The sequence below is a fragment of the Saccostrea cucullata genome, unplaced genomic scaffold, assembly GCF_032062105.1.
Source record: "Saccostrea cucullata isolate Sc308-1 unplaced genomic scaffold, CSIRO_AGI_Scuc_v1 ctg173, whole genome shotgun sequence".
Classification (NCBI taxonomy): Eukaryota; Metazoa; Mollusca; class Bivalvia; order Ostreida; family Ostreidae; genus Saccostrea; species Saccostrea cuccullata.
In genome coordinates this window covers 236,372-262,228 of record NW_026932155.1, presented here as the reverse complement: position 1 = coordinate 262,228, position 25,857 = coordinate 236,372, and the positions used below count along the sequence as shown (strand labels likewise).

Sequence of the window (25,857 nt, the reverse complement as noted above, 5' to 3'; positions counted from 1 at the left end):
AAAATTTGTGTAAATTTAAAAATTAATTTATTTTAAACGAGATTTTTGTCCATTGAAAATTTAAGTATCTCAAATTTTCACCGCTTTAAGTTGTTAATCCATTTGTAAAACAGGTACCCTTTGACAATCCCAAGTCATGGTTAATCTCAAATTTAGAATAATTAATCTTAATGTCTAACAATAACTTAATATACATATATTTCTGCAATTTGGCAAGTTCAACAAATAAAACATTTTACTAATTATATCACAGATATAAATGGGAGGGTTGTTCTGTACGGAGAACCTTACATACCGTCAATAATAAAAAACGAACAGCGCTCGCTACTCAAACATTGACTTAGCAAACGCTTTGTGGACGCAAATTGTACCCTTATAGAAATATCATTATGCTCTTTTGAAACAGTTAAGTGACTGGTATCCATTATTACACAACACTTTCTCTGTCTTTGTCGTAATTATCGGCACTGCCGTTTCCGATATGCACATTTGTAACCCCTTGGCTGTCATACCGCACTACAGTGTCTGTAACAGGTTTTAGACTATCCCGAAATGTCGTGTCCCTTAGCACTGTCGGTTCACCATATTTTTCAGCATAACTTTCTGAACGGATCCGGATGTTAATTTTACGACATCTACAGCAGAGAATTTCTATAAATGGAGTCCGGAATTCTCTGTTGAATCGAGCGTAAATCAAGGGGTTCAAAAATGAATTAAAATAACCTAACCAGTTAAAAATGCTCATTAGACTTCCTGGAATGGAACAATTCTCCTCGTTCACACCACAAAACGGTCTAATAACGGCAAGAATAAAAAATGGCAACCAGCACGCGGTGAACCCGCCCATTATAACCCCCAGTGTCTTTATTGCCCGTCTTTCCTTGTGGGAGTGCTTGTTATTACGACTTAGCAGTGACTTCAATGTAAATCTCCGTCGATTATTGTTCCTATGGTTCGCTAGCATATCTAACATGGATTCGTCCTCCTCTTTTGAACTTTTCTTACTACTACAATTGTCACCGCATCCGCCGTTTTTGAGAATTCCATTCGGATGCGTTCCATAGTCACTTTCTTTGCTATGCCTTGGAGTGCGATGAGACGGAAGGTAGAGTATTTCAGCCCCTTTATCAATGCTCCCTGGCTGAGATTTCATTTCCTTCTTAGCAAGACGCGATGATACCCGCCAAATACGAAAGTACACAAATATCATCGCCATTAGTGGAATATAGAAGGACAAAAGAGTTGCATAGATTTGGTATCCTATGTTTTGACTAATAAAACAAACGTAGTCGGGCCTTTCCGATTTCCATCCCAAAAGAGGGGGTATTGAAATCACAACAGATAACATCCAAACACTGGCAATCATAACAGCCATCCGCCGAGGTGTACGCTTCATTGCGTACTGAAACGGTCGAGTGATTACAAGGTATCTGTCCACACTGATCATGCATAAATTCAAAATAGAAGCGGTACACAAGATGACGTCTAGTGACGTAAATATATCACATACGATGTCTCCCAGCAGCCAATGGCCCGCAGCCTCGTTGGTGGCTGCAAATGGCATGACTAAGACAGCTACCAAAAGGTCGGATAATGCAAGGGATAAGATGAGGAGATTTGATGGCGTTTGGAGTCGTTTTACCAAAGCTACAGCTATGCATACTAAAGAGTTTCCTATGATCGTCCCTATCATCATTAAAATGAGGAAAAACAGAATTATCGCCTGCTCCCATGGTGTGTAGGGCGATTCCGGAATTCCCGACGTTGTTTCCTTGGATTCTGGGATCTCGGTGGTGCTCAGATTTAGACCAGTTAAATTTGAGACAGCATACACCACAGACGAGTTAACATCGATAGACGGAAATGTCTGTTCCTCCATTACTCAGATCCTCAGTCACCTTAATACTGCACCGACTTAACTAGTTGAGAAAGCATTTTCTGTTCTAGAAAAAATATTCCAGTCTAAATTGCTTCTTTAACACAATTAACAAATTTGATGCCTTACATGATTTTATTTAAGTTGTTTTTTTGAAGTTGACACCGTAATCGCGTCCAAAGGGACTCCGCTACCCACGAACACGACACTTGCAGTCCCTCTAGGAATGTGGATTTCCTTAAAATTCAATGAATGGAAAAAAATTTTTAAAAATTCCTTATATCCGATCCTGAAGACGAAAATATATACACCTCAATCAAAACTGTGGGCAGATTACGCATGAAGTTTTAAAACCAACCTCCAGTCCTCTATCCCTTTTCTCGAAAGAACATCCTCTTCTGCAAATAATTTTGGCACTATTATAAAATACGAAAATTAACACTAGCATCCATTGACCAAAGACACGATTTTCACAAAAGGGCAGCTCTTATTTTGTGTATAATCCACAGAAATTTGGATAAAGTGTAGAGTCGGTAACTTCATCGCTTGTATATTTTGTTTTTGCACCACAATTTTCCAGGCCGTGTTTTCGGGGAGAATTTATCCAAAGTCTGGTGAGTACACGGGTGTTAGCGGTTAATCCCGACTGTAAGTGAACTCTCCAACCTTGGCAATAGTTACCATAAGTCTTGTTTATGGTATAGATTTTTTAAATTCCATTAATCCACTTGAACTTTCCCAGTTGACGGACCTTTAGGTTTTTATGAATTATGGGTCTTAAATTTACCATAAATCATATAATTAAAGGAATTTTTTCTCTATCACTGAAATAGGCAAGAAGTCCTCCTGTATGATGAGAAATCCAATATATTTCTTTATATATCGTCACTGAGTGTGGTGAGGGTAATCAAATATCACAAGAAATAAATTCAGTTCAATAAAATCAAACGTGGACACCTCAGCTCAAAATCTGATTGGTCGATCAGTTGATTTCATTAATTATCGGCACCAATGACAGCATTTTCTCATCATCTGAAAAATACAGAAAAGATCCCTTATTACGTTATAGAGTAATCCAATTTATCAATGATGAATTAATAAAAAGTATTGTTTGGAGAATATGTTTATTTATAGCAATACATAAATTTTGATATTTAAAAAAACAAAGCTAATCCGAATTACTGTTTTCTTATGGACTAATAACCCTCTGCTACAAATTTCACATTTTAAAAAAAAACTTCCCAAGATTGATTTTCATTAAGAGCTATAGCATCAGCTTCAAATGGAAAATAGTATGAGGTATGAAACGCTCCTTATTTCTTTTTCAGAAATGATTTTATGCCAAATTATGCTATGAAGAAATTTTGACACAGAGGATAGAACGAGTAACGATTTATTTTCAAAACATAAAACTAAAAAAATGCGATGTATATGAAAATAATATTAAGTATTATACTTATTAAAATCATGTTAGAAAACATAATTCAGCGCTGCTTCCTAAGTCAGAATTTCATAATGTTGGATGTGGTTGTAAGAATAAAAAAATACATCTGTTAACAAGAGTTATCTTTCTTCTAAATATTTTTTTTCATTTGAAAAAAATCATACAATAAAATTTCTGTATTTGGTACGTGAAACATTTAATCATTTTTAAAATAGAACTTAAACCGGTAGAATTTATTAGATTCATGAGGCTTTTAAAACGGATTTTAAATGTTTTTCGCTAAATAAAATAAAACAATTTCAAAAGTTAAGACAAAAGAGATAGAAGATGATTTTAACATCATGTGTTAGGTTTGATGGAATTTACTACTCATAGGTCTAAATAAGGAAAATCTTAGAAAGAAAACAATGAGTAGAATTCTTGTTTTGAACTTTGAGAGTTATCTCTCTTATCTGAGGGTCAGCACGTGATACAGAAAACACGACTTTAAGAAGGGTGCTAATAGACTCAATGAAAATCCAATCCAAGGTCACTGAACCAGGATTATCGGCATTGTATCATTATTTCACACCTTTATTAAATTTTAATCTAAACACGCTTTTCACCTGCACATGGGAAGTTAAGCGTATTATATTTATTAAGTGGTATAAAAAACAAACATGCATATACTAGCAATGTTTTAAAACTTTCTTTTGTCATGAAGAATGAAAGAGTAAATCTTCAGGAATGGGTCCAGCAATAAAACACCTGATAATAATTATTACCTGTTTACACCTAATTCAAAATCTTATACTTGTACATACTATATATGTATACTATTTCAGTTGTGGTTATTTATAAAATCCTCGTAAATCCAATGAAATATATTGAAAATTTTCAACTGCCAGATCCAGTTATAAGTAGATAAGTATTTCAGAAACAGAAATATCATTGATTGTCTCTCTCGTATAGTGCATCCACATGTCTCATTAGACATCATTACGATATATTCTTAAAAAAAATAGTTCATTAACTTTTTTTCACTGAACAATGATTATGCTAATACAATTAATGTACATATATGAATAATGTAATACAGCAAGAAAAGACGCTCAAACAATTTTATTTAACGCCAGTGAACTTAAATAAGGGAGGTAAACGTTATAAATTCATAATGAAATATAATGAGGGTAACGATCAGTGGTCGATCTCAACAACCAGAATATTTGTAGGTATATGCAAATGTACATAATGCGCATTGAACAATTTTATATTTTTCATTCCTTCTTTCTAAAGTCAAAATCAGGGAAAATGCACAAAAAATTCAGCTTACATAAAACAGTCTACTCAATGTCGAATAAACCAAAAGCAGTTGTACAAGACATACATGTAGTAGTATAATACATTACAGATTTTGGTCAAGCAACAATCACTGTTCAAACTGAGGGAAACTCACTGACAAAACTAAAAACTGACTTCAACCACCACCCAACAGTCGGCTGTTCATTTGGTGGAGCCTTTGCTCCGGTTTGGAAGGTCGTGGGTCCGAACCCCGGGCGCGACTAATCTAAGTCGACAAAAGAAAATTAGGAAGCAACTGTTCTTCGGATGCGTCCTTTAAACAGAGGCTCTATGTCCCGGCAAAGATCCCTCACTGTTCAAAGATCCCGAGTGCTCAGCAAACCTCTAAAGAACTTTATTCGGTAATAACCAATATTTGCCCCCAAAATCAAACTTTGATGGAGAAATATTTAATTAAGTTCTGAAACAGGGGAATATTTTCATAATCAATGACGTCATATGTTTGAGATGACGTCACGAAAATGACGTAAATTTAAAATTTCCATGATTTCTACAGAAAAATGTATATATTATGTCGATATTTTGAGTAAAAGTCACCGAGCACAGGTCAGATCAGGCTCAATATTTTGACATAATGTATAGAATGATAATATCAATGAAATATGTGAATTTTGTTCCTGAGCAAACTTGCGCTCTATAAATTCTAAAGCTAAAATTGTTGAAAATTTGTCCATTTTGTCCTCTTTCTAAACAATGATATAAAATCGGATTAGTTTGTGACGTCATAAAAACAAAAATTGTCAATATACTACTTTGAAACTATGATATATTTTGTTAATTTATATTTCTCATACAATTTCTAAAATTCAGCACATTTCAAGAATTTTTCAAAAGTTGACTTTTGTGGGGCAAAAATATGCAATATACCGCATATACTTCTTTGAAGCTCAATGAAATATATAGATATAACGAACAGCATAAAAGCTCAAAAGTCTATCAATCAATACAAAATTGGAAAAGAGTAAACACGGACCTCCAAAACATCAGAGGAGGGATTAGGTGCCATGGAAGAGTGAGCATCCCTGTCGATCGGTCACACTCGCCGTAAGCTCCTTGTAATGATCGGGAAAACAGAAAAATCCGTCGAAAAATCAATGTGTATATGATTACCGAACAATCAGTGTGAAAAATGTCAGCATTTGACTCAGTTATAAAATGATTTTGCTGACAAGGTAATTGTACAGACCATAAAAATTATGAAATGACGACTTTAAACGAGACTGCTGATATTCATGTATAAGCAACTTGTTTGTAAATAATTTAACTCTATCGTCTTAGAAATTGTTCATTCGTATAGAATGCTCTCGCGTATCGAATCAACTCGACATTTAGATATATCGATGACGTATTGTCAATTGACAATATTTCCATTCTTATGTCAATAATATATATTCTGGTGAACTTGAGATAAAAGATACCACAGAGTCAAACACATCTGTTTCATATTTGGGTATTTTACTTGAAAAAACGTTAATGGTGTTCTAACAACCAAGCTCTATGATAAACGTGATGTCTTTAACTTTTCTATCGTCAGTTTCCCTTACTTACGCAGTAATATACCTTCATCACCTGCATACGGAGTTTATATATCTTAACCGATTCGATACGCAAGAGCATGCTCTACGTATAAACAATTTCTAAAACGAGGTAGATTATTGACTAACAAGTTGATGAAACAAGATTATCAGCAGTCTCGTTTAATGTCATTATCTCGTACGTTCTATGGCCGATACAATGACCTTGTCATCAAATACAATTTATCGTTGAGTCAAATGCTGACTGACGTTTTTCATACTAATTGTTAGTCCATTATTTATACACTAAATTTACGACGGATTTTTCCGTTATTTCCCGATCATGACAAGGAGCACACGGCGGGTGTGAGTGGTAGGCAGGGGATGCTCACTCCTCCATGGCACCTGATCCCGCCTCTGATGTTTTGGAGGTCCATGATTGCTCTGATCCTATTTTGTATTGTTTGATGGACTTTTGATCTTGAACACTGTTCGTTATCTCCATAATTTTCATTAAACCCGTATGCAAGTGATGAAGGACTGGTATATTGATGCAGAAGTAAGAGAAATATAAGTGAAAATTCTCAAACAGGAGGCAAAAGAACAAACTTTCAATCATAACCCGAAGACATTCTTTAATGTGATTGTTAAAAAAAGATTTCTAAAACCTCGAAGCAAAATATTAAAAGAAATTATAAACTAATAAGAGGCTACCCAGGAGTATTGCGTTATTATCCTAAAGTTTAACCAATCATCAGTACCAAGACAAAAAGATCAATGCTACAGAGCTCCACTAACCATCAGCCAGGCGACAGTTACATAACATATACTTTTAGCCGACCAGCAGGAATATAATATATAGGGACCAGCCAAACAATAATAATGTAACATACACAGCTCAACCAATCCTCATTGTACAGAATTTATGCTCAACCAATCGCTAGCCATATAACATCATTAATGCAACATAAAGAGAAGACTCACTCAACAGTATTGTATCGCAAATATAAAACTCTCATAGATTCAGAACCTATAACATAAACATCACAAGGCAGTACATGTAAATGTCATTTTCACAAAATTTTTCACAAAATGATTAAAATTCTTTTACATATGCTTGACATCTGCATAGTGCTAAGAATCCTTTACAATACAAAATATTGTATGAAAACTAAAGTAGAGAGCACTAGAGAAAGGAAGTCATTGCTACTCTTGTATTATAATTTTCATTGTAACAAAGGGTAAAGTGTTATATAGTAAGGTTATAAAAAGCGTTTATTGTAGACTTTAAGCGGCTACCAAAGGGGACACAACTCGTATTGGAATCAAATTGCATGGAAATGTATTCGACACTGAAAGCACTGATATTTTTTTAACGGCAAATCTCAAATATCTGTTCCCCCGGAAGACAGAAAAAGCAAACGAATATATCCCATTTTATCTACATGTATGCAGCTAGCCCATGCGAAAGCATTGTATCGGTGAAGCGGGAAAATAGACGAAGATTACATACCAGGCATTATTTGAGAAGGTCCAAATTATATTCTCCATTTGAAATCAAATTTTGAATCATGTGTAGTGCTGGACCAAAACAATATAGTCGATTTCTGTTACTGCTATATCTAAATTGCCGGGACAAGGAGAGATGTTCATTTAAAATGTAATCTAATCATTTTTTATGTAATAATAACAGTGTTTCCACACTATTGATAGGTAAAGTCTATTTAGAGAACAGGTCGGATAAAAGATAACTGCCTGATAACTAAATTTGAAAATACTAATCATTTATCGCTATCTTCACACTTAGATGGAAGTATCACGGAATTCAATAAGATTCATAAATACTTTCAGCATGGAGAATATTAGGTAATCCCTACCTCTGATCTAGGATTTAGCTGCTCCTATAAGAAAAACATCACAATATATATCCTTAATTAGAAACGGTGTGCTTCCATTGACAAGTGACCATTAAGGCATCATTAATAAATAAATACAAGAAGCAGGTCGACCTCCGTCGCCTCTCGTGTAACTTGAAACGTTGTACAACTTATCAATATGACAAAGACGCTTATTTTATCATAATTCTCATCTATCACATTCCACTCTAAAGGCTAATGACTTGTAAGGATAGGTAAACAACACTCACATATGTGTTATGTTAAAAACAAGACAATGTAATTAATAAATCTGTTGTAATAACTTTAATAACTGTTCTGACACTTGCCTGCAAGAGGGACCCAACCTGCATTTTTTCAGGCTGTCACCTTTTTAGAGAAATTTGTTTGTGTATTGAAGCCAGCATTGCCAACATATACAAAAGTACACACTTATACAACTAGGGATGACACAAGGCCCCCTGGTGATGAACAATAATACATAAATTATAATACAGTGACCAGTCGTGAAATTATGTCACAGATCCCAGGCTTTGAGTCAGAAAGACGGAAGAGAACAGCTAAGATAATGGAGCTTATCATTAATTACACTTTTTTATTTTATCTTTATTTATTTGCAACTCAAGAAGAGTTTTTTTTTCAACGGAAATGGGCTATAATTCAACATTACTTTCAACAAAAATGGAGTAAAAAAAACATTAAATGTTTATAAAAATATTAAATAAATCTTTACAAAAAACTAGCTTAGCATTATCGAAACTTATTAACGAATGATTGGTGAAACACTATCAAATAACATAAAATTGTATCTGGTGCCACTGCCAGGGAATTATTACCTACACATTATCATCACTATTTAAAATGGTTGTCAACTTGATCAGTATGCATCGAAAAGTTAGGTATAAGTATGTATGGTAAGTCACTTACGCATAGTTACTAGATTCCAGATTGGAAGGTCACCTATAAATAAATGAATCAGAATGTAAAGTACGGGTGTACCTATCCTGATTCCAGAATGACCAGCCATCTATTTGTATGTATCTAGAACAGTTAGCCGGTGATAATTAATAACATCTTTATCATGCACACTAAAACCATCAATGATTAAGCTATACTTGCTATATATACGGTCATAGTCATGAACATTTTATCTCTTGTCCTTGTTAAGTTAAAGGTGTTAAACAGCTATACCTGTAATTATGATAAGAGACTACGATAAGAGTTTATATGAAGCTTTGACTTTTAATCTTTAGATACCAATATACAAGAACTGTTATTGTTTGTGGCGTATTTTGGTTATCAATAAGTTCATTTGAAGATCTATCATATTTGATATTCTGATATATTTACATTTGCAAATGTTTTCCTTTATATAACACTACTGAAAGGAATGCGTATCTATAACTGTATAAATACAGGTATGGGGTCAAGAGGTCATAGATGTGCGTTTGGATAATCGTTTGACGTAATTTCTCAGTGACGTCATAAAGGGTCGACGCGCGTTCATTGAATTACATACATGCCGTTGGGTTTGAAAAATAATGCATTTCACACGTTAAAAGTCACAATTATGCAAATATAAAGTATGAATTAGTCACAAATGTAAATATAAGTAATAAGGTATCATTTTAAAACATCTATCGGGCTATAAATACGGGTCGGTACGAGATTAAATTCATCATAAAGCCCTTCGGGCTTTATGGAATTTAATCTCGTGACCGACCCGTATTTATATCCCGATAGATGTTTAAAAATGATACCTTATTTCTTAAATAATTTTAAAATTCTGTCGCTGCGAATTACAATTACATGTACTTTCTCTCTTACTGAATAAATAATGACGACGAAATGGCAATTCTTACTTATTCAGAAGTAGATTGTTTCAGCTGAAAAGTACTCACGTTAATCTTTAAATAACTTTCATCAAAAACAGTAAATTAATAAATATCAAAGCTGTGATTTCCATATGAAACTAACATTCTTCAGTTTTCTCTGGTACACGTTCTGCATGGCTTCGTTTATAAATTTATGACAGTTTTTAGAATCATAATTAACAAATTAACTAATCACAGTACGTATTCGATTTCTTGTTTTATTGTCCGTCTTATTAAGCCGTACATAGAAAGAGACCCTGATTGCAAGGACACATTATTGCGCATGCTTGCACAATCATTTTTTCTAGAAACGCTACATGCAAACTAAAACATATATTTTGAATGATTTTTAGTTATCTTATTTTTAAGTGAATACTTTAATTGCCAATAAAAATAAATTATAAGCTGTTTCACGTAAAATAAACTAAAAGTGTACTTTTTTATTGACAAATTCCGTAATTTGTTGGAATGTTGAAATTCAGTTTTGAAAATATCTAATTTTTCTGACCTGCATAAGGCTTTTTTTTCTTAATTTGTAATCTTGTACAAAGATAAGTTACATACCTTAATGCCTTGGTTTTCTGCACACTTATGACAAAGTCAAAATCTATTTTCAAGAGAAGGAAACTTTCAGAATATATCCATTAGTGTTGAAAGTACTGCCGGAAATTGGCGGCAAGTGTTATACACGATAGAGTTGTACGGGAGCAAATTTGGCCACTCGTTCTAAATTAAATCCGATTGGTAGTGGATTATAGTCCACAATCAATGATCAGGCTTAAAATATTATTCTTAAAAAGACCGAGGTATATTAAAGTCTCAGCGAGTATTTTTAAGAGGAAACCGACCGTGAATATTTACTTTTTCAGTTTACGCATCTAAGCTGCATTAATGATCCTCGGGTTATGTGTATATAAATACATTTCCCGCCAATGCTCGGTAAGAACATTCAAGGAATTTTTTGTTATGGGGAGGGGGTTTCCTTGTGATTACTAAACATGCTGTATTTCTGTTTTATCTTGATGTTACCTTGGACTGTTTTTTTCATATATTTTACTCTAGATCAAATTCAGAGCACGATAACTTATGGAATTAAAAATATTATTTTAATCCAATAATGGAGGCTTTATGATTTCATGCTAAATAATTCCTCCTCTAAATATTAAATATTTACCCAATGGCGATAAATAAAAACGCATAAAGAATGAAATGTTCCCAGTGAAAACATATTGTTATAAAACTTAACGGATACAGCACTTGAAATTCCAAATGGTATCATTCCTTGCTATATGTATGCTGTGTTAAGATATCAATTCAAAGTCAAGGTTACGATAGCCAAGAACTTTAATGTTACACAAAATAGCAGCATATTAATTACTTCTACACTTGAAAAGTGGGGGATTTAATTTGGGTTCTGCTCCGTCTTTCTGTCTGTCTGTAACGCTTTCGTTTCCACACGATATCTCGAGAACCCTTTGAGCTTTTGCAATGAAATTTAGCATAGCAACTCCCTATGGACTAAAAGTATTGATTTGAGGTCAAAAGGTCAAAGGTCAAGGTCATAAATAAGCAAATTCTGTCTGTTATAACACTTTCGTTTCCACACGATATCTCTAGAACCATTTGAGCTATTGCAATGAAATTTTACATAACAACTCCCTGTGGCCTATGGAAGACCCCTGTCGATTTTGAGGTCAAAAGGTCAAAGTTCAAGGTCGTAAATTAAAGGTCTGTGTGTAACACTAATTTTGAGCATATGCAATGTAATTTTATACCAAAACTCCCTAGGACCTCTCTCACCCCTCTCAGAGTGCCCCGCCCCGTTTGTTTTATTAGTATTTATAGTAAAGCTATTTTTAGCACAGGGGCATGAGGAGAGTTATTGCGTATAAAACAGGTTCCTGGAGGACTTTATGTTCTTATTACATCTATTAGAACTGTTTAATAAAGGCTAAATAAATCAAACACCATGGATTGTGTAAAATTTTGACAATACCGAACAATATATACATGTATGTGACTTCACTTCTGCATATACTTAATTACATTTAAAGCGATTCCGTGGTCTAGTGGTATGTTTCTCGCTTCCAGAGTGAGAGGTCCCGAGTTCAAGTCCCGGACGGACCACTTTTTGTTTTTTTAGAAATACTTTTTTTTTTACTAAATAATAGTATTCAGCACGCGAAATGAAAAATTTACGAAAGGTTGTACAAATTAAAATCATCATTACAGTGTCATAAATATTCCATATAAAATGAATCTTCTATACACATAATTAAGAATAAGCAATCAAATCTTTATATCCATATTGACATTTTTTTTTTTGCTTCAGTATACATGTATACATTTAATAATTCTACAAATTCAGTCAGGGAGATCCGAGCCCCCCACCCCCCCCCCCTCCCCGAACTGCGCATGGTTTACTTTTTCCCTAAGCGGGGGACACAAATTCTCTGAATTAGCTTGTTTCTTCTGCTTTACAAAGTGAGTTTTAATTGAAAAGTGAAGTCCACGAACAGTGATCGATCCAAGATATAAACTAAAGGTCAAATAAAGGTCAAAACCAATTTAGTTATCAAATCAAACTCTTACGCCAGGCATACAAAACTAGCAAAACCAGAAAAAAGAAAGACAAGACTGGACAAGGAAACCGGGAAGTCCTTAGCACCCACTAAAAATGAAAGGTTAAGTTTCATAGGAATGAGCTTCATCCATATTCTTCTGATTACAAGCTTTCAAACATATTCAGTGGTAACTTTGATGGAACTGTATCAAGCTTACATAAATGAATAATTTTACTCAGGAACCGGATAATCCATTTTTACTAAAAAGATGTTAACCTGCTGTGAGACACCGTACAAACAACAAAGAATGATATTTTAAATCCATATTTATGGACGTGTATTCTAATAGAAATAAAGTAAAAATATGCCTTTCATCCTTTTAAAGACCTATACGTTTACCTTTAAATATTTTGGAATATAACACCTTTTTAGCCTGAAGGCAGCTGGACCGTGGATATTGATATTTTTAAACTTTCAAAATCATCTGCTTTATTTTTCTTTATTTACGTTTATTCTTTTTATTGGTCATCTAAAATTTTATTCTAGCATGAATTGAATGCTTTATTTTTTCAAAGCAAGTATATCTACCCTGTTTTTAATGTAGGCGTTAGGATGTTTTAAACAGATACCCAGAACAATAGGCCTCATACATTTTATGAAAATCCAGAAACATCAGACCAGAGGATGCAAAATGTCCAAGAAATTACAGAAATCAAGTATTATTACAAAATATGTGCGGAAATAGACAGAGGAATCAACTGACTTACTTTTTGATGGTCTTTACACTCCATAGATTTAGATTATAAACAAGTATTAATATTCTAAATGTATACCCTGGTCACCATGCATGCCTCGATGCCTTAGAATCCCCATCGTGTATCCATATAGATTCACCCGTCCAGCGTAAACTTTTAAAATTGGTCTATTTTTGGTACAGGTGATATAAAATTTCTTGGTCAGTTGCAGAAATACAATTCCGATGTTATGGTTTGTTAAAAATTGTTTATGTTGCAGTGTAATACAACTTATGGGAACACTAGATCATGAAGTGACAATTTACATAGTAGGACTGAATTAATTGTACCTCACAAATGGACGGATAAAATTTAAATCAAAACTAACTGTTTTTATACCATTTATATCACATATCTCTTACAAAATATGTACTTCAATTAAGCAATTTTACTTGAAATATTATAACTATTAATTGAGAATACACAATTTAGAATAATTTTATCTTGAAATATCCCCCCACCACAAAAAATTGAGGTGGCTTGTCTATCAGTCTAAATAAATTTTACTGTCAAGGTCTTCTTCGCTCGAATCCTTCTTTAGAACAGTTTAAAATTTGAGTATTTGAAACATTTGATTTTAATTTTCAGTAAAACTGCATTGGAGCCATAAATATATACAGCCAAACTGCAACGCTTGCACGACAAAGCGGAGCATACCTTCACCAAAGTCAAGACAGCATTCAACATCGATCAAAGTACAAATTTCGTCTCTTTCATTGCGCAAAAAAGGACAATATAACCAGATCACACACACACAAGCGGCATTACTGTATCCCCATAAATTCCGTTGCGAGGGGATAACAATTGGAGATGAAAACAAAATATCAAAAACAATTTGCCTATAGTTTTAAACAAAGTTTTCGATTATTTCCTTTGTTTATATATTGTATTATTGGGGATTTATTGCTATAAGACGTATGTCTTTTGCAATGAAGAAATTGAAAAAAAAAATTCCGTTTAATTAAGCATTGAATTCATATTTTGGGATGTCTTCGGTCCTATAACACACCTGGCCGTGCCGACAAATGCGCGGTATGATAATTTGTCGGCACGGCCAGGTGTGTTATAGGACTGAAGACATCCCAAAATATGAATTCAATGCTTATATTTACATTCTTTGATTTTTCCTCTTCATAATTGTTTATTTCGGTAATCTTTAATGTGAATTTAGCGACCTTCAAAACTGGTGTGATTTATAGATGTAAGAGCCGTTTGTGACGTTTGTGACGTCGTAAAGTTAAATAACGCCAAACGAACATTGCGAGGAAAAAAAGTGACAAATTAATTCTAAATGCACATTTGTTGTATTTTTACGTTAATTTAACAGGGTTAATTTTTTTTAAATTGTGTCAAACAATGTACATTTTGATGTTCATAAAGTATTGAAAATGCTTATAGTTCCTACTGTGTATTCTAACGCGCGGTGACAAGGTTTCGCGTGTGTTATAGATTTGAACGTCACTGATTTCTAATGGATTTCATAAAGAAAATTACACTGAATGTAAATATTAGTATATGGTGGCATATTTCTGCTCACTTCATGCAAATTAAAAGTAAATAAATTATGCCTTAATATGCAACATAATTATGTAGATATGCTAAATATCTTTGTCAACATGCAAAATAATAATGATGACGTGCAAGTTACCAATCTCTAAAAAAAAAATTCAAAATTGTAATGTTGTTGAACTTAATTAATGCTATATTAAGATACAAGCAAATGCAACAGGATTTTGGTGACATGCGACTTCATTATGTTAAATGCAAGATAATTATGTTGACATGAAACTCATTAATGTTAACATGCGATTTAATTATTTCAACATGCGAGATATGTATGTTGAAATGCAATTCATTATTGCATCTGGACATAAATATCTTGAAAGTTTAGATATTATTTGTCAGCATTAATACGTGGCATGATAACTAAAGAAGCTGCATGTTAACATAATCATCTTCATAATGATGTAAATAAGTCGCATGTCTACATAATTTTGTTTGTATGTTGACTGTCTTACATATTGACATAATTAAAGAAATCGCATTTCAAGATAATTATGTTGCATCTTGCTTGTATGATGTCAGATATTGGCGTAAATACAAGTAGGAGGAAAATGTTTGGCTATTCAAAATCAAATTATCTAATAAAATTGGTAACTTGCATGTTAACATAAATGTCTTGCATGTAGACACAATTGTCTTGCATGATGACATATTCTAATGCTTGTTGACATGATTTATCTTGCATACTTGGCGCAGAAATACATGCCACCATATGGGTATATCATGATCATATTGCATAATGCATAAAATATTCGATATATAAACCCCGTATTTTATATGAATTCATCAAAACAATCATTTCTTTTTGCAGTCGAACTTTATATACTTTTTTTTAAATTATATTATTACAAGCAGATAATACTACTAGTATAAGATAAATTATATATTTTATTTTTCAAAAGGATCATGACCCAAAAATGCATATAAATACAATGAAATGTTAAAGAAAGTTTCAAAGATATGTACGAAAAGCTCAAAGAAAAATGTTTTTTTAAAAATGCAAATGAAATGACAAGCATGCAGTTTTTAAAAAGTTTTAATGTGAAGAATCTGAACTGTTATGGGGTGGGTGATACATGTAGTTGGAACAATGCTGAATAAAAGAACTAGAGATGAATTTCAATACCTTTTAGAACACAGTGTAATTAAATTTTTTGCTGCAAAGGTTTTGTTAACTTCCAAAAATAAAATTCTGTGATTTGATGAAAATACAAAATTATGTTCTTTTTTAACACAACTGTAATATACTGTTACGAAACAAACACTTTTCATTTTTAGTAAATAACAACTGCCTCTATAAGCTAATAGTAGAAAGGCAAGTTTTCAGATTAAACATACCTCCGTTGGAGAATGTATCTTTTTGCCCAGTTTGCGATATACTAGTAGATCTTTGCAAAGAACTTCGTGTCAACTGCAAAAAACAAAATAGTTGTCATAAGTGTCTACCCATACAAAGAGTGATCGAACGAAAAAGTAATTGAACCCTATATAAAGTGATTAATAAGCCTTTAATAGGACCGATTTAACATTCCCACGTATTGGTAGAATTTGTTTTGTTAATCTCATATCAAACTTCACCACCATAGATGTGCTACGTAATGTCACATCATAGACATGAGAGAGTAGTGATTAGATTTATAAAATTTTACCAATCAGAGCCATTTAATAACTGCATATTTCTCTATTATACCCTGCTCTTTAAACTATTTAACTAGTAATAAATAAACAAATAAAACTTTGCTCCACCGGTTTGACCCATGCTTTTATTTTATATGTTTTCCTTAGGAATTATTCTATTTTTACTTCCATTTGGCCTAGAATGACTTGAGTGAACAATGATGTTATGAAATAAAAATAGATGTAATCCGATAAAGTACATCAAATTTTAACTGATAAAAGAGGTCAATATTTCTTATTTTATACCGATAGGAACTATTTTAACAATAATGGCGTAATGATTTGTGTAAACAGGGGCAGATGAACAATCGGAAGATTACGATGTCGCCGGACTATTTCTGGTGAAGAAAGGAATGTCTTCGTTTGTTTTGGGAAGCATATTTTTGTGAATGAGCTTTAATATTCTCATCATTTCAATACATGTAATTACTTGAACGAACATGCATAGGCTTCAGACGAAAAGGATCGAGGTTTTCTTTTTCTAGTCCATTTGATATTTTCATTTCCTTACCTTTCTGCATGACCGCATAAAACTTCTAAATATATAAAGAAACATTTCAATTTTGACATTTTGTAATTTATACCCTTCCGATTAATAAAAAAAACTTTCTTCAATATTTTCTTCTGTTAATAATTCTTTAATTATAGAACTATTGAAATGCATGTTTTGCAATAGTAAGAATGAAACATATGGAGATAACGAACATTATTCAAGATCAAAAGTCCAATAAACAATATAAAATTGGAGCAGAGCAAACACGGACCTCCAAAACATAAGAGGTGGGATAAGGAGCCAAGAACTATAAATTTTTATTCCTTGCTCAATAGTTAACCATTGAAGAAAATACATCAAATTTTTCCTATTTTGTATTGTTTTATGGACTTTTGATCTTGAATACTGTTCGTTATCTCAATGTTTCATTCCTTCAAGAAATCCATAAGTCTAAAATTAAGGAAATTTAATTGTTGCGAATTCTTATTTATTTTATTTGAAGACTCGTCTGAAAAACTTACAGAAAATCAATTGGCAATCAGTTTTTTTTTTCACTATGACCAAACAAAAGGCGTGGATCTTATTTTAGAGAAGAGGTGCAGATGCCTTAATGGTCATTTAGTGAGTCATGCATTTGCCTCATTGCCACAATTAAGGCAACAGCATTTGAAGAAATGAGGTTTTCAATGAAGTAATGCATTTTTACTAAACCATCAGCAGAGTCTCGCCATGATTAAAAAAAATCAGACGACCCTGAAACAAGGACCATAAAATTTACAATTTTAGAAAGGGGCACCCTTGTTCGTCATAACAATGCACTTCTTATGTATCCAATTTTTTTTTAAATGATATACTATCCCACAGGTATATAACAAATGGAGATCCAGTAGCTTATAACCCCAGAAGCTCTAACCAATGGACCATAAATATTGAAATGACACCCATCAAAACCATGCAATTTTTTGCTCAATGCCTCCAGTAGAAGGCCATCAACTCAAAACTCAAGTGATGCTGCAGACCTTTATTCATGATTTTTCAAAACACTATCATGGTAAAATTATTTTTTTCAAAATCTTTTGCTAAATAAAAGTATACACATCGCTGTTTATGTATAAGGATATTTCACAATGTCACATTTGCTTCTAGTGAAAAAGAATACGTTGCAGAGTTTTTGATGTACCAAAGAAAGAAATTAGAGATAAGGGCATCTTTTCTGGCAACTCTTCCAATACTTTTATTACTTTTTTCACCTGAGATATTATATAGGAGGGTGATAAGGTCAATAAAAACCTGTCAGGTGCTATAACAGAGGCGCTACAAAGCGTAAATCACGACCTCGTATCGTCGTTGAATGATTCCAGTTTATGGCAAGCAACAATGATATATTCTCCAATTTATCTCTTTTTTACGAAAACAGATCTGAATTAATTTCTTGCCAAATTAATTTAAGAACAAATCAATTTCCTATCAAACGCACTTGTCATGCAAAACGTAGAAAATATGGCCATTTTAATGGTGGCGGAGCATCTTTTTTGTTCGGAGATAAAGACTCGCCGTAAGGTGAAAAAGCGAGAGAAAATCGTTCTTAATGGCGTCATTAGGTTTCAAATGGTATTTTGACAAAACAGCGAGAACAATAAAACTGGGAGTTTTGCTTTTATCTTTTGTCATTTTTGTAATCCACAGATAAGAAAAGTAGGCAACATTGCTGGTTTCAGAGTACCGCGGCAACCTCGGACGGGGCTACGAGACATAACAGGTCCGGAGGGTTCAATTCTAGACTTAGCTCTCTTTGATTTCATAACGACTTGGTCTTTTAATTTATGGCGAATCTTCTGATACGTGTACAAAAATCGACCGGGTTGCAAACAGCTTCATTAAATACTTTTGTAAGAATATATAAAGTAGGGCTTGCCATGTTTCTTATTAAATGGACGCACTATTCACCTGAGTTGAACCATGTTTTCACCTTTAAGTTACTGAAGTCAAATGTTAAGGTTTTATAATAATAGAGGATAATGCTCTCATCTGCCGTTTAGTGCAAGTTTTACACAATAATACTTTTAGTAAGCAATTTACCTTTCAGTAATGTTAAACGTACAACATGAAAGTGATGATAATGAATGGTATTCAAGCTCTAGGTCCAATTAAACAATACTTGTAAAATAGGAGCAGAGCAAACATGAACCTCTATCTATAGTCATCAGAGTTGGGATCTGAGGTGCCTTGGAGGAGTGACCATCCCCTACCGGTCACCTGACGCAACATATAAACTGGCATATGTCTACATCACTAGACCTAGCCCTGTTGAGACATTGGTATTTTAGTGATTCTTTTTTTCAAAACTGTGAATACATGTAAGAGATCATCTTGAACAGAAACGTAGAATTTCTTCAACGATTTTAGCGTTTTTTCCTACTAGTTGCGAAGCCATTTTTACACACTGCAATGTGTACATATTTCTTTCATTTTTTCCCGATCATTCATGACAATGAGCACATAGTGGGTCTGACCGGTCGGCCGGGTATGTTTATTCCTACAGTACCTGATCACGACTCTGTTTTCTGAGCTGCGCGTATCCTCTGCTCCTCTCTAGTACTGTCTGGTAGACTTTGAGTATGGTTACTTTTATCTTGTTATTCCTTTTCATGGAAATTTTATCCTTTTGTTGTTGCATAACTTTGTTCAAATGATTTTCTGGGACGCGATATCAATATCCTGATAAAAAATTCCTTTATTAATTGTCTCTTTACTTCTATAAAATTAAATATTGTTAATACCTAAATACTATAAAACAATGTTTTACATAAAGTATCATATTGTATCGATTGTGTTATGTTAGTAGACAATTCTTCATTGTATGAAAAAAACATTCATTAAAGCTACAGATTTTGTAAAATGTTCCAATAAACTTAAAACAAGATTACAATTGTATGAAATGTTACTAGTAATTTCACCAAATCAAACAAGTTCGACTTATATCTGTTTATATCTCTCAGTTGATTCGATACGCAAGAACATTCTCTATGTATGAACAGTTTCTAAATCGAGGAAAATTATTAACAGACAAATTGCTAAAAAAAAAATATCAACAGTCTCGTTAAAGTCATCATTCCGTACGTCCTATGGTCGATACAATGACCCTGTCAGCATACACAGTTTATCAGAAAGTTAAATGATGACTGTCGTTTTTCATAGTAATTGTTAGTCCATTATTTACACACATCGATTGTCATTACAATCATAACAAGGAACACACAGCGGGTGAGATCGTCGACAGGGGATGTTCTCTCCTTCATGGCACCTGATCCAAAATCTGATGTCTTGGAGATCCAAGTTCGCTCTGCTCCTATTTTGTATTGTTAAATGGACTTTTGAGCTTGAATGCTGTTCGTTATCTCCTTATATTTCAATTTGATAAATAGGTAAAATACAATGTTCATTTTCACAAAATTTCAGGATATTTATATCAGCTGAAAGTAAAGTATGAATTTACGACCTGTAATAACGTGCCATAATTTCATTGAAGATAAATTTAAGTGTTTATTAATTTTAAAAATCATTTATGGCATATTATTTCACACATTTGTTTATTTATTAAGGTGATACAAGTATGACCAGATTGAATCGTTGACTACCACATAATTTAAAAAAGACTCTCAGCATTGTATTTCACTCAGAGTTGAAATCATACGAGACGTTATAATGACACAACGTGTTTTTAAGCCTTGTTCAAGGCTACTGTTGTCATTCGCCGTTTTTTTAAACACAATATGTAAATATGTTCAATACTGTCATGATCATTGTGATAAAATTTGACAAACTTGATGCAATTGTTTGTCATATGATATTTACGTATTGATTTTTGGAGTGAAAGTTTATTGTAAAAAAAGAAAACAAATTCGTTGCCTTTCTGAAAACGATAAAGATAACGAGCAGTCACCGATCTAGTACAAAAAAAATACAATCAGTTATACATGCAATTCTGTGATTTGGGTATAAACACAGACCCCCCTCCCCCGAAATTCCAGAGATTCGGTCAGCTTGGTGACAAGGAGTGGTATCAAGACCCTGTTGTTCGGTCACACCCGCAGTTAGCCCAATGTATTGATTAGATAGAAGATTCAGCGTAGTCAAATTCAGTTTTAAAACAAAGGCCTAACGATTCCTATGAAACAGTACGACCGGATCTAATGACAGGCTGTACTTGCTAACAAGGTCATTATAACGATACAAAATTTACGAAACGTTGACTACAAACCAAGTTTTTTTTTTAATTCCTGTAACATTAACTTATTTGTCATTGGTTTTAAAACCGATCGTACTCGGTGCGTGTCCCCGAGAAGCGAATGTAAGTTGAGAGGTGTAAAATTCATATGCAGTTAGCCAGATATAGAAGAGGTATAGACTTTAAATAAGAAAAGATGACGATGGAAATGTTGAAATCCTAAGTCATAAAATTTAGATGTTACATGATTTATAATAAAGAAAAAAAGTTGACATCCTTTTCATTAGACAATTTTTAAGGTTAAATAATTTGGGTAACAATCTCCCAGCATTTCCTAGTTATGATTCTCCCATACTTCAATATTTGAACAAATTGAATTTTGTGCTGAATTTTTACATAGTGAAGTTTATGTTAACTAATCTTGCATATAGAAGGAAAATTTGCATGGACTGACACTTGTATGGTAGATACAGAGAATTGTTGTCTCTGTCAGGAAGAGTTGTTTCCCTTGTCCTTGGCCTACATGTATATATACAAGTGCCTAATTCAATGCAAATTTTGGTGATTTCTTGCATTCGAAAGACTACACAACTCATCATACTCTATTTAATTACTTTCACATAGCAAAAGATTGTGTGCTGCAGTTGATGAATGATACATGCATATGTGCTTAATATATGATAATAAAAGAAAATGGTTTTGCGATAATAAATTGCATAAGAAATTTTGCAAACAAAAGAAGATTTAAAACCCTTTTTAATGATAATAGCATGAAACAAGGCAGAGTGAGAATAGGGAAACAGGAAGTGACCTCTGATTGGACGCTGAAGTTCCTGGCTACCCAAGGACAACAGCTTCATAACCCACTTGATAACGTCCTTAGGGCTTCTGTATTGATATTGTCAACTTAACATCAGTTGTTTAATTCAAAGCAAGAGTGTACAGCTACCAACAGTTTTTCCCTTTATTAAACAATTTGTAGATCGATTCGGCTCATTTCATCAGTTCATTTCCGTTTATAGCTATTTAAAATTTTCTTTTATTCAAACAAGTTCTATTTTTAGGTGTAGGATTCACACACTGTTTGATAAAGCAGTTTGAAATTTCTATTTCCAGTTTTGATAAATTGTTTCTTTATTTCTTATAACTATGACAGGTTTGGTTTCAGTTGAATTATACACTTTATGATAAGATTTGATATGGTTACTTCTTTAAAAGGCAGTGGTATTAAAATTTATTACGATCTCTCAGATTTATCTGAACTTCTCTGAATATAAAATCAATCGGCCAAAAAAGACCCCTACCCCGGTTAAAACTTTAAGAGGTTTAATAATCTAAATATAACCTAAAAATAAGAAATGTTGTCTAACAATCATTCAATACACCATTCATAAACAAGAGTCAAATACCTAATGCCCCTACATCAAGTTTATAGGAAAATAATCCCGATGGAGTCACCACACCTTAATTGTTTTCATTTACACAGAGGCGGTGTAAGAATGATTGGGTATATTTTTGTATTCTTCAAATAAAACTATCAAGTAAGAGGTGATACGAAATTCTCGTTCAAAGAATTAGTGTATTACCAAATAGGATTATGTTTATTTAAGAAAGTTTGTGATGTACATGTAGGCACATATGACTAAAAACAGATTCCAAATCAAGTCACCTCTGACATTTCTTTTATAATTTAAACATCAAAACAAATAAATGAACCATTTTTAAATGGCTTGATTTTTAAATTGCTATAGTATATGTTACAGATTTGCAGCAAAATATGTAATCCATCGAGCTCTGAAAAATCGATTATCTTTTATTACTAATGGCCTATTTAAAAACTATAATGTTTGTAAAATTTCTGATATGCATAAAAATACAATCGGTTGGATAACCCCTTGGGCAAAGTTACACTAGTAATTATCAAAAAGTTATGGAATAAAACAAGTAAATTTTCTCTATGATGAAACAATGATCACGACGTTATCGACACATTAGTTAATCAGGCTATCACCATAAAAAGGTTTCTACTGCCGGTGAAACAATTCCGAACATGATATAAACGCGCTTTTAATGTCAGACATACAAAAGACCCACAAAATTGTCGCCTGCTTTGGTTTCAAGTGAAACTAGTACTCCAGGCACACCGTGCTATTTTCAAATGACTATCGGTGCATATCATTCCAAAACCTAAATGCACATATACACAACACTCCCTGTCTTACTCAAAATCAAATATGATTAGGCTACTGTTAAAACTGAGAGGCGTCCAGGGAACCAGGTTTTGCTTACTAAAACATTTTTTACCATTTGGCCTTCAAGATGTAAACTTCTGAAATCTTATTGGACATCACTATGATACCACTTGAAGCTTATCACCATTTAAAAGAAGATTCAGTTACCGGAACAATTGTAAAAGAAGTTCAGGGAACTAAGTTTAAATTTAAAAAAAAATGATAATTATTTCAATCCAAAATCGTCCTAAAGGTAAAAAAAAATTTAACTCCGAAACTATAGGAATTGTACATCTCAATAACCCTTCTAACCATATTCCGTAATATTACAGTACTATAATTAAAAAGATGCTAACACGTCATTGAAATTAATATAATGAAGTCTGCGTGTATGTTTGACAGAATTCTTATTTGGTTTCAAACAAATCACAACACTTTCCAGGGCATTTCCTCTTTTTGTTGACAAGACATTGTATCTGTTGGATAACATGCTCTTGTGGGAGTGAAAACGAGGCTACATTCCTTTTGATTTCTATCGCGTAACTTCCGGGCACGGTTCTAATTGGTTTTGTAGATCTTCAATCAATCACTATATCTTCGTTTGTGTTGCGAAAGGGCTTGAATCTGCTCCAACTCGCTAGATATTAGATTCTTTATTTTCTTGTTTACAGTGGTTTCGTTCAGTGATAAACATGTCTTTTCTCCCTTGTCATGGAACCCAGTTTCATTACATGAATCTGTGATTTATGGAATAGCTGCTATAGAATAATAATTGGTCGGTATCTTTTTTTTTTATTTCTTTTCCTTCAGATAAGATAAAAAACAAATAATTGTAAAAACAGACTACTTTTAAGACAGACTACTGATTTTGGACCGTCCTACATGTGCAGCCTGCCAAAATCGTGGGTGAGTTAACATTGTCTACGGTACACTGTTAGGTTTACCATCACAGACATAAGTAATTATTCTGCCACTCAAATCATATACCATATCTGATGGATATCCAAAGGTCAAATACAAGCAGACCTGCACCTCATTCTTGACCTAATTACGTTATACTCAGTATATAATATTCGAACACACTCTTATTTTGAAAACATTTATCGAAAAATAGGAAAAGACAACTTGTCATATTTCATGAAGTGCATTTCTCGTTTAAGATATATCTTTAAGGATGAGTTGTAGTTCATAAAGCTCACGAATCTTCAAAAATTAAATTCATTTTTTATATTTACATTATTTTTCTGTTGAGTTGTCACAGAATTTATGCCATTCAGCTGTCAATTTTAAAGAAGGATATGGAGATAACGTCACCTGAGTATTCAATATCAAAGTTCCAACATTGAATTTGGCTAATATTTTAGCACAAAAGCCATGAAATTCAAAATTTTGATCAGGTGCCATGGAGGATTATAACTATCCACTTAGCATGTTTACCTGTCACACCCGCCAGCATGCTCATTGTCATGATCGTGAAATAACGGGAAAATCCGTCGTCAATTCAGTGTATAAATAATGGACTAACAATGGGTATGAAAAACGTCCACAGTGTTTGAAATGATAAATTGTATTTTGACAAGGTCATTGTATTAAATTTCACTTACATAAATGATTACTTTAAACTAGACTGCTGATATTCTTGTTTCATCAACTTGCTTATCAATAATTTACCTCGTTTACCTCATACGTAGAGCATGCTCTTGCGTATCGAATCAACTGAGATATATACACTTCGTATGCAGGTGATGAAGGTATATTGCTGATAATTGGCAAATTACCCAGAAAAGTTAAAGTCGTCACGTTTATCATATAACTTGGTTGTTAGGTTACCATTAACGTCCATTTCAAGTAAAATATCCAAGTATGAAACAGATGTACCAGACTCTGTGGTATCCTTTATCTCAAGCTCTCCTGGATATATCGTATATTAGGAATGGAAATTACCATTGTTAATTGACAATACGTCGTCTATATATCTGAAGGTCGAGTTGAAGGCCACAGCAAGTGTTTTCCACTTTTCACGCATAAGATTTTGCATAAATTCTGCTTCATATGAATACAAAAATAGGTCTGCTAATAACGGAGCGCAATTGGTTCTCATGAATTCCACAATTGTTGGAAGACCAGCCTTAAAAACCACATAGATATTGTCAATCAGAAACTCAAGCATCTTCTTGATGTCAACTTCAGAGTACTTGTGTGTGCAATCAGAATCTTTTTTAACAAAATAATTTTGCAAATGACCAATGACCAGGTAAGTAAATTCACGAGTTCCATTTTTTTTTTAAAACGCAGCTGTAAATGATATCAAAAAGCCTGAATTTGAATTTATCGTGGGGAATAGCTGTGTACAAAGTTGAAAA

The 25,857-nt window shown here is 33.2% G+C and overlaps 1 protein-coding gene across 3 annotated transcripts in view; it reads right to left on the bottom strand.

Moving 5' to 3' along the window:
* Window positions 1-308: 308 nt before the first annotated feature.
* LOC134234533 (5-hydroxytryptamine receptor 1-like) overlaps window positions 309-25,857 on the bottom strand; it is an 83,114-nt gene continuing 57,565 nt past the window's right edge. For all 3 annotated transcript variants that reach the window (XM_062716615.1, XM_062716616.1, XM_062716618.1), the window contains 2 exons: window positions 16,204-16,276; window positions 309-2,908 (listed from right to left, as the gene is read on the bottom strand). In XM_062716615.1, coding sequence (XP_062572599.1) covers window positions 428-1,879 — 1,452 coding nt within the window. In that variant the 5' untranslated portion in view covers window positions 1,880-2,908; window positions 16,204-16,276 and the 3' untranslated portion in view covers window positions 309-427. The remainder of the gene's footprint in view (window positions 2,909-16,203; window positions 16,277-25,857) is intronic.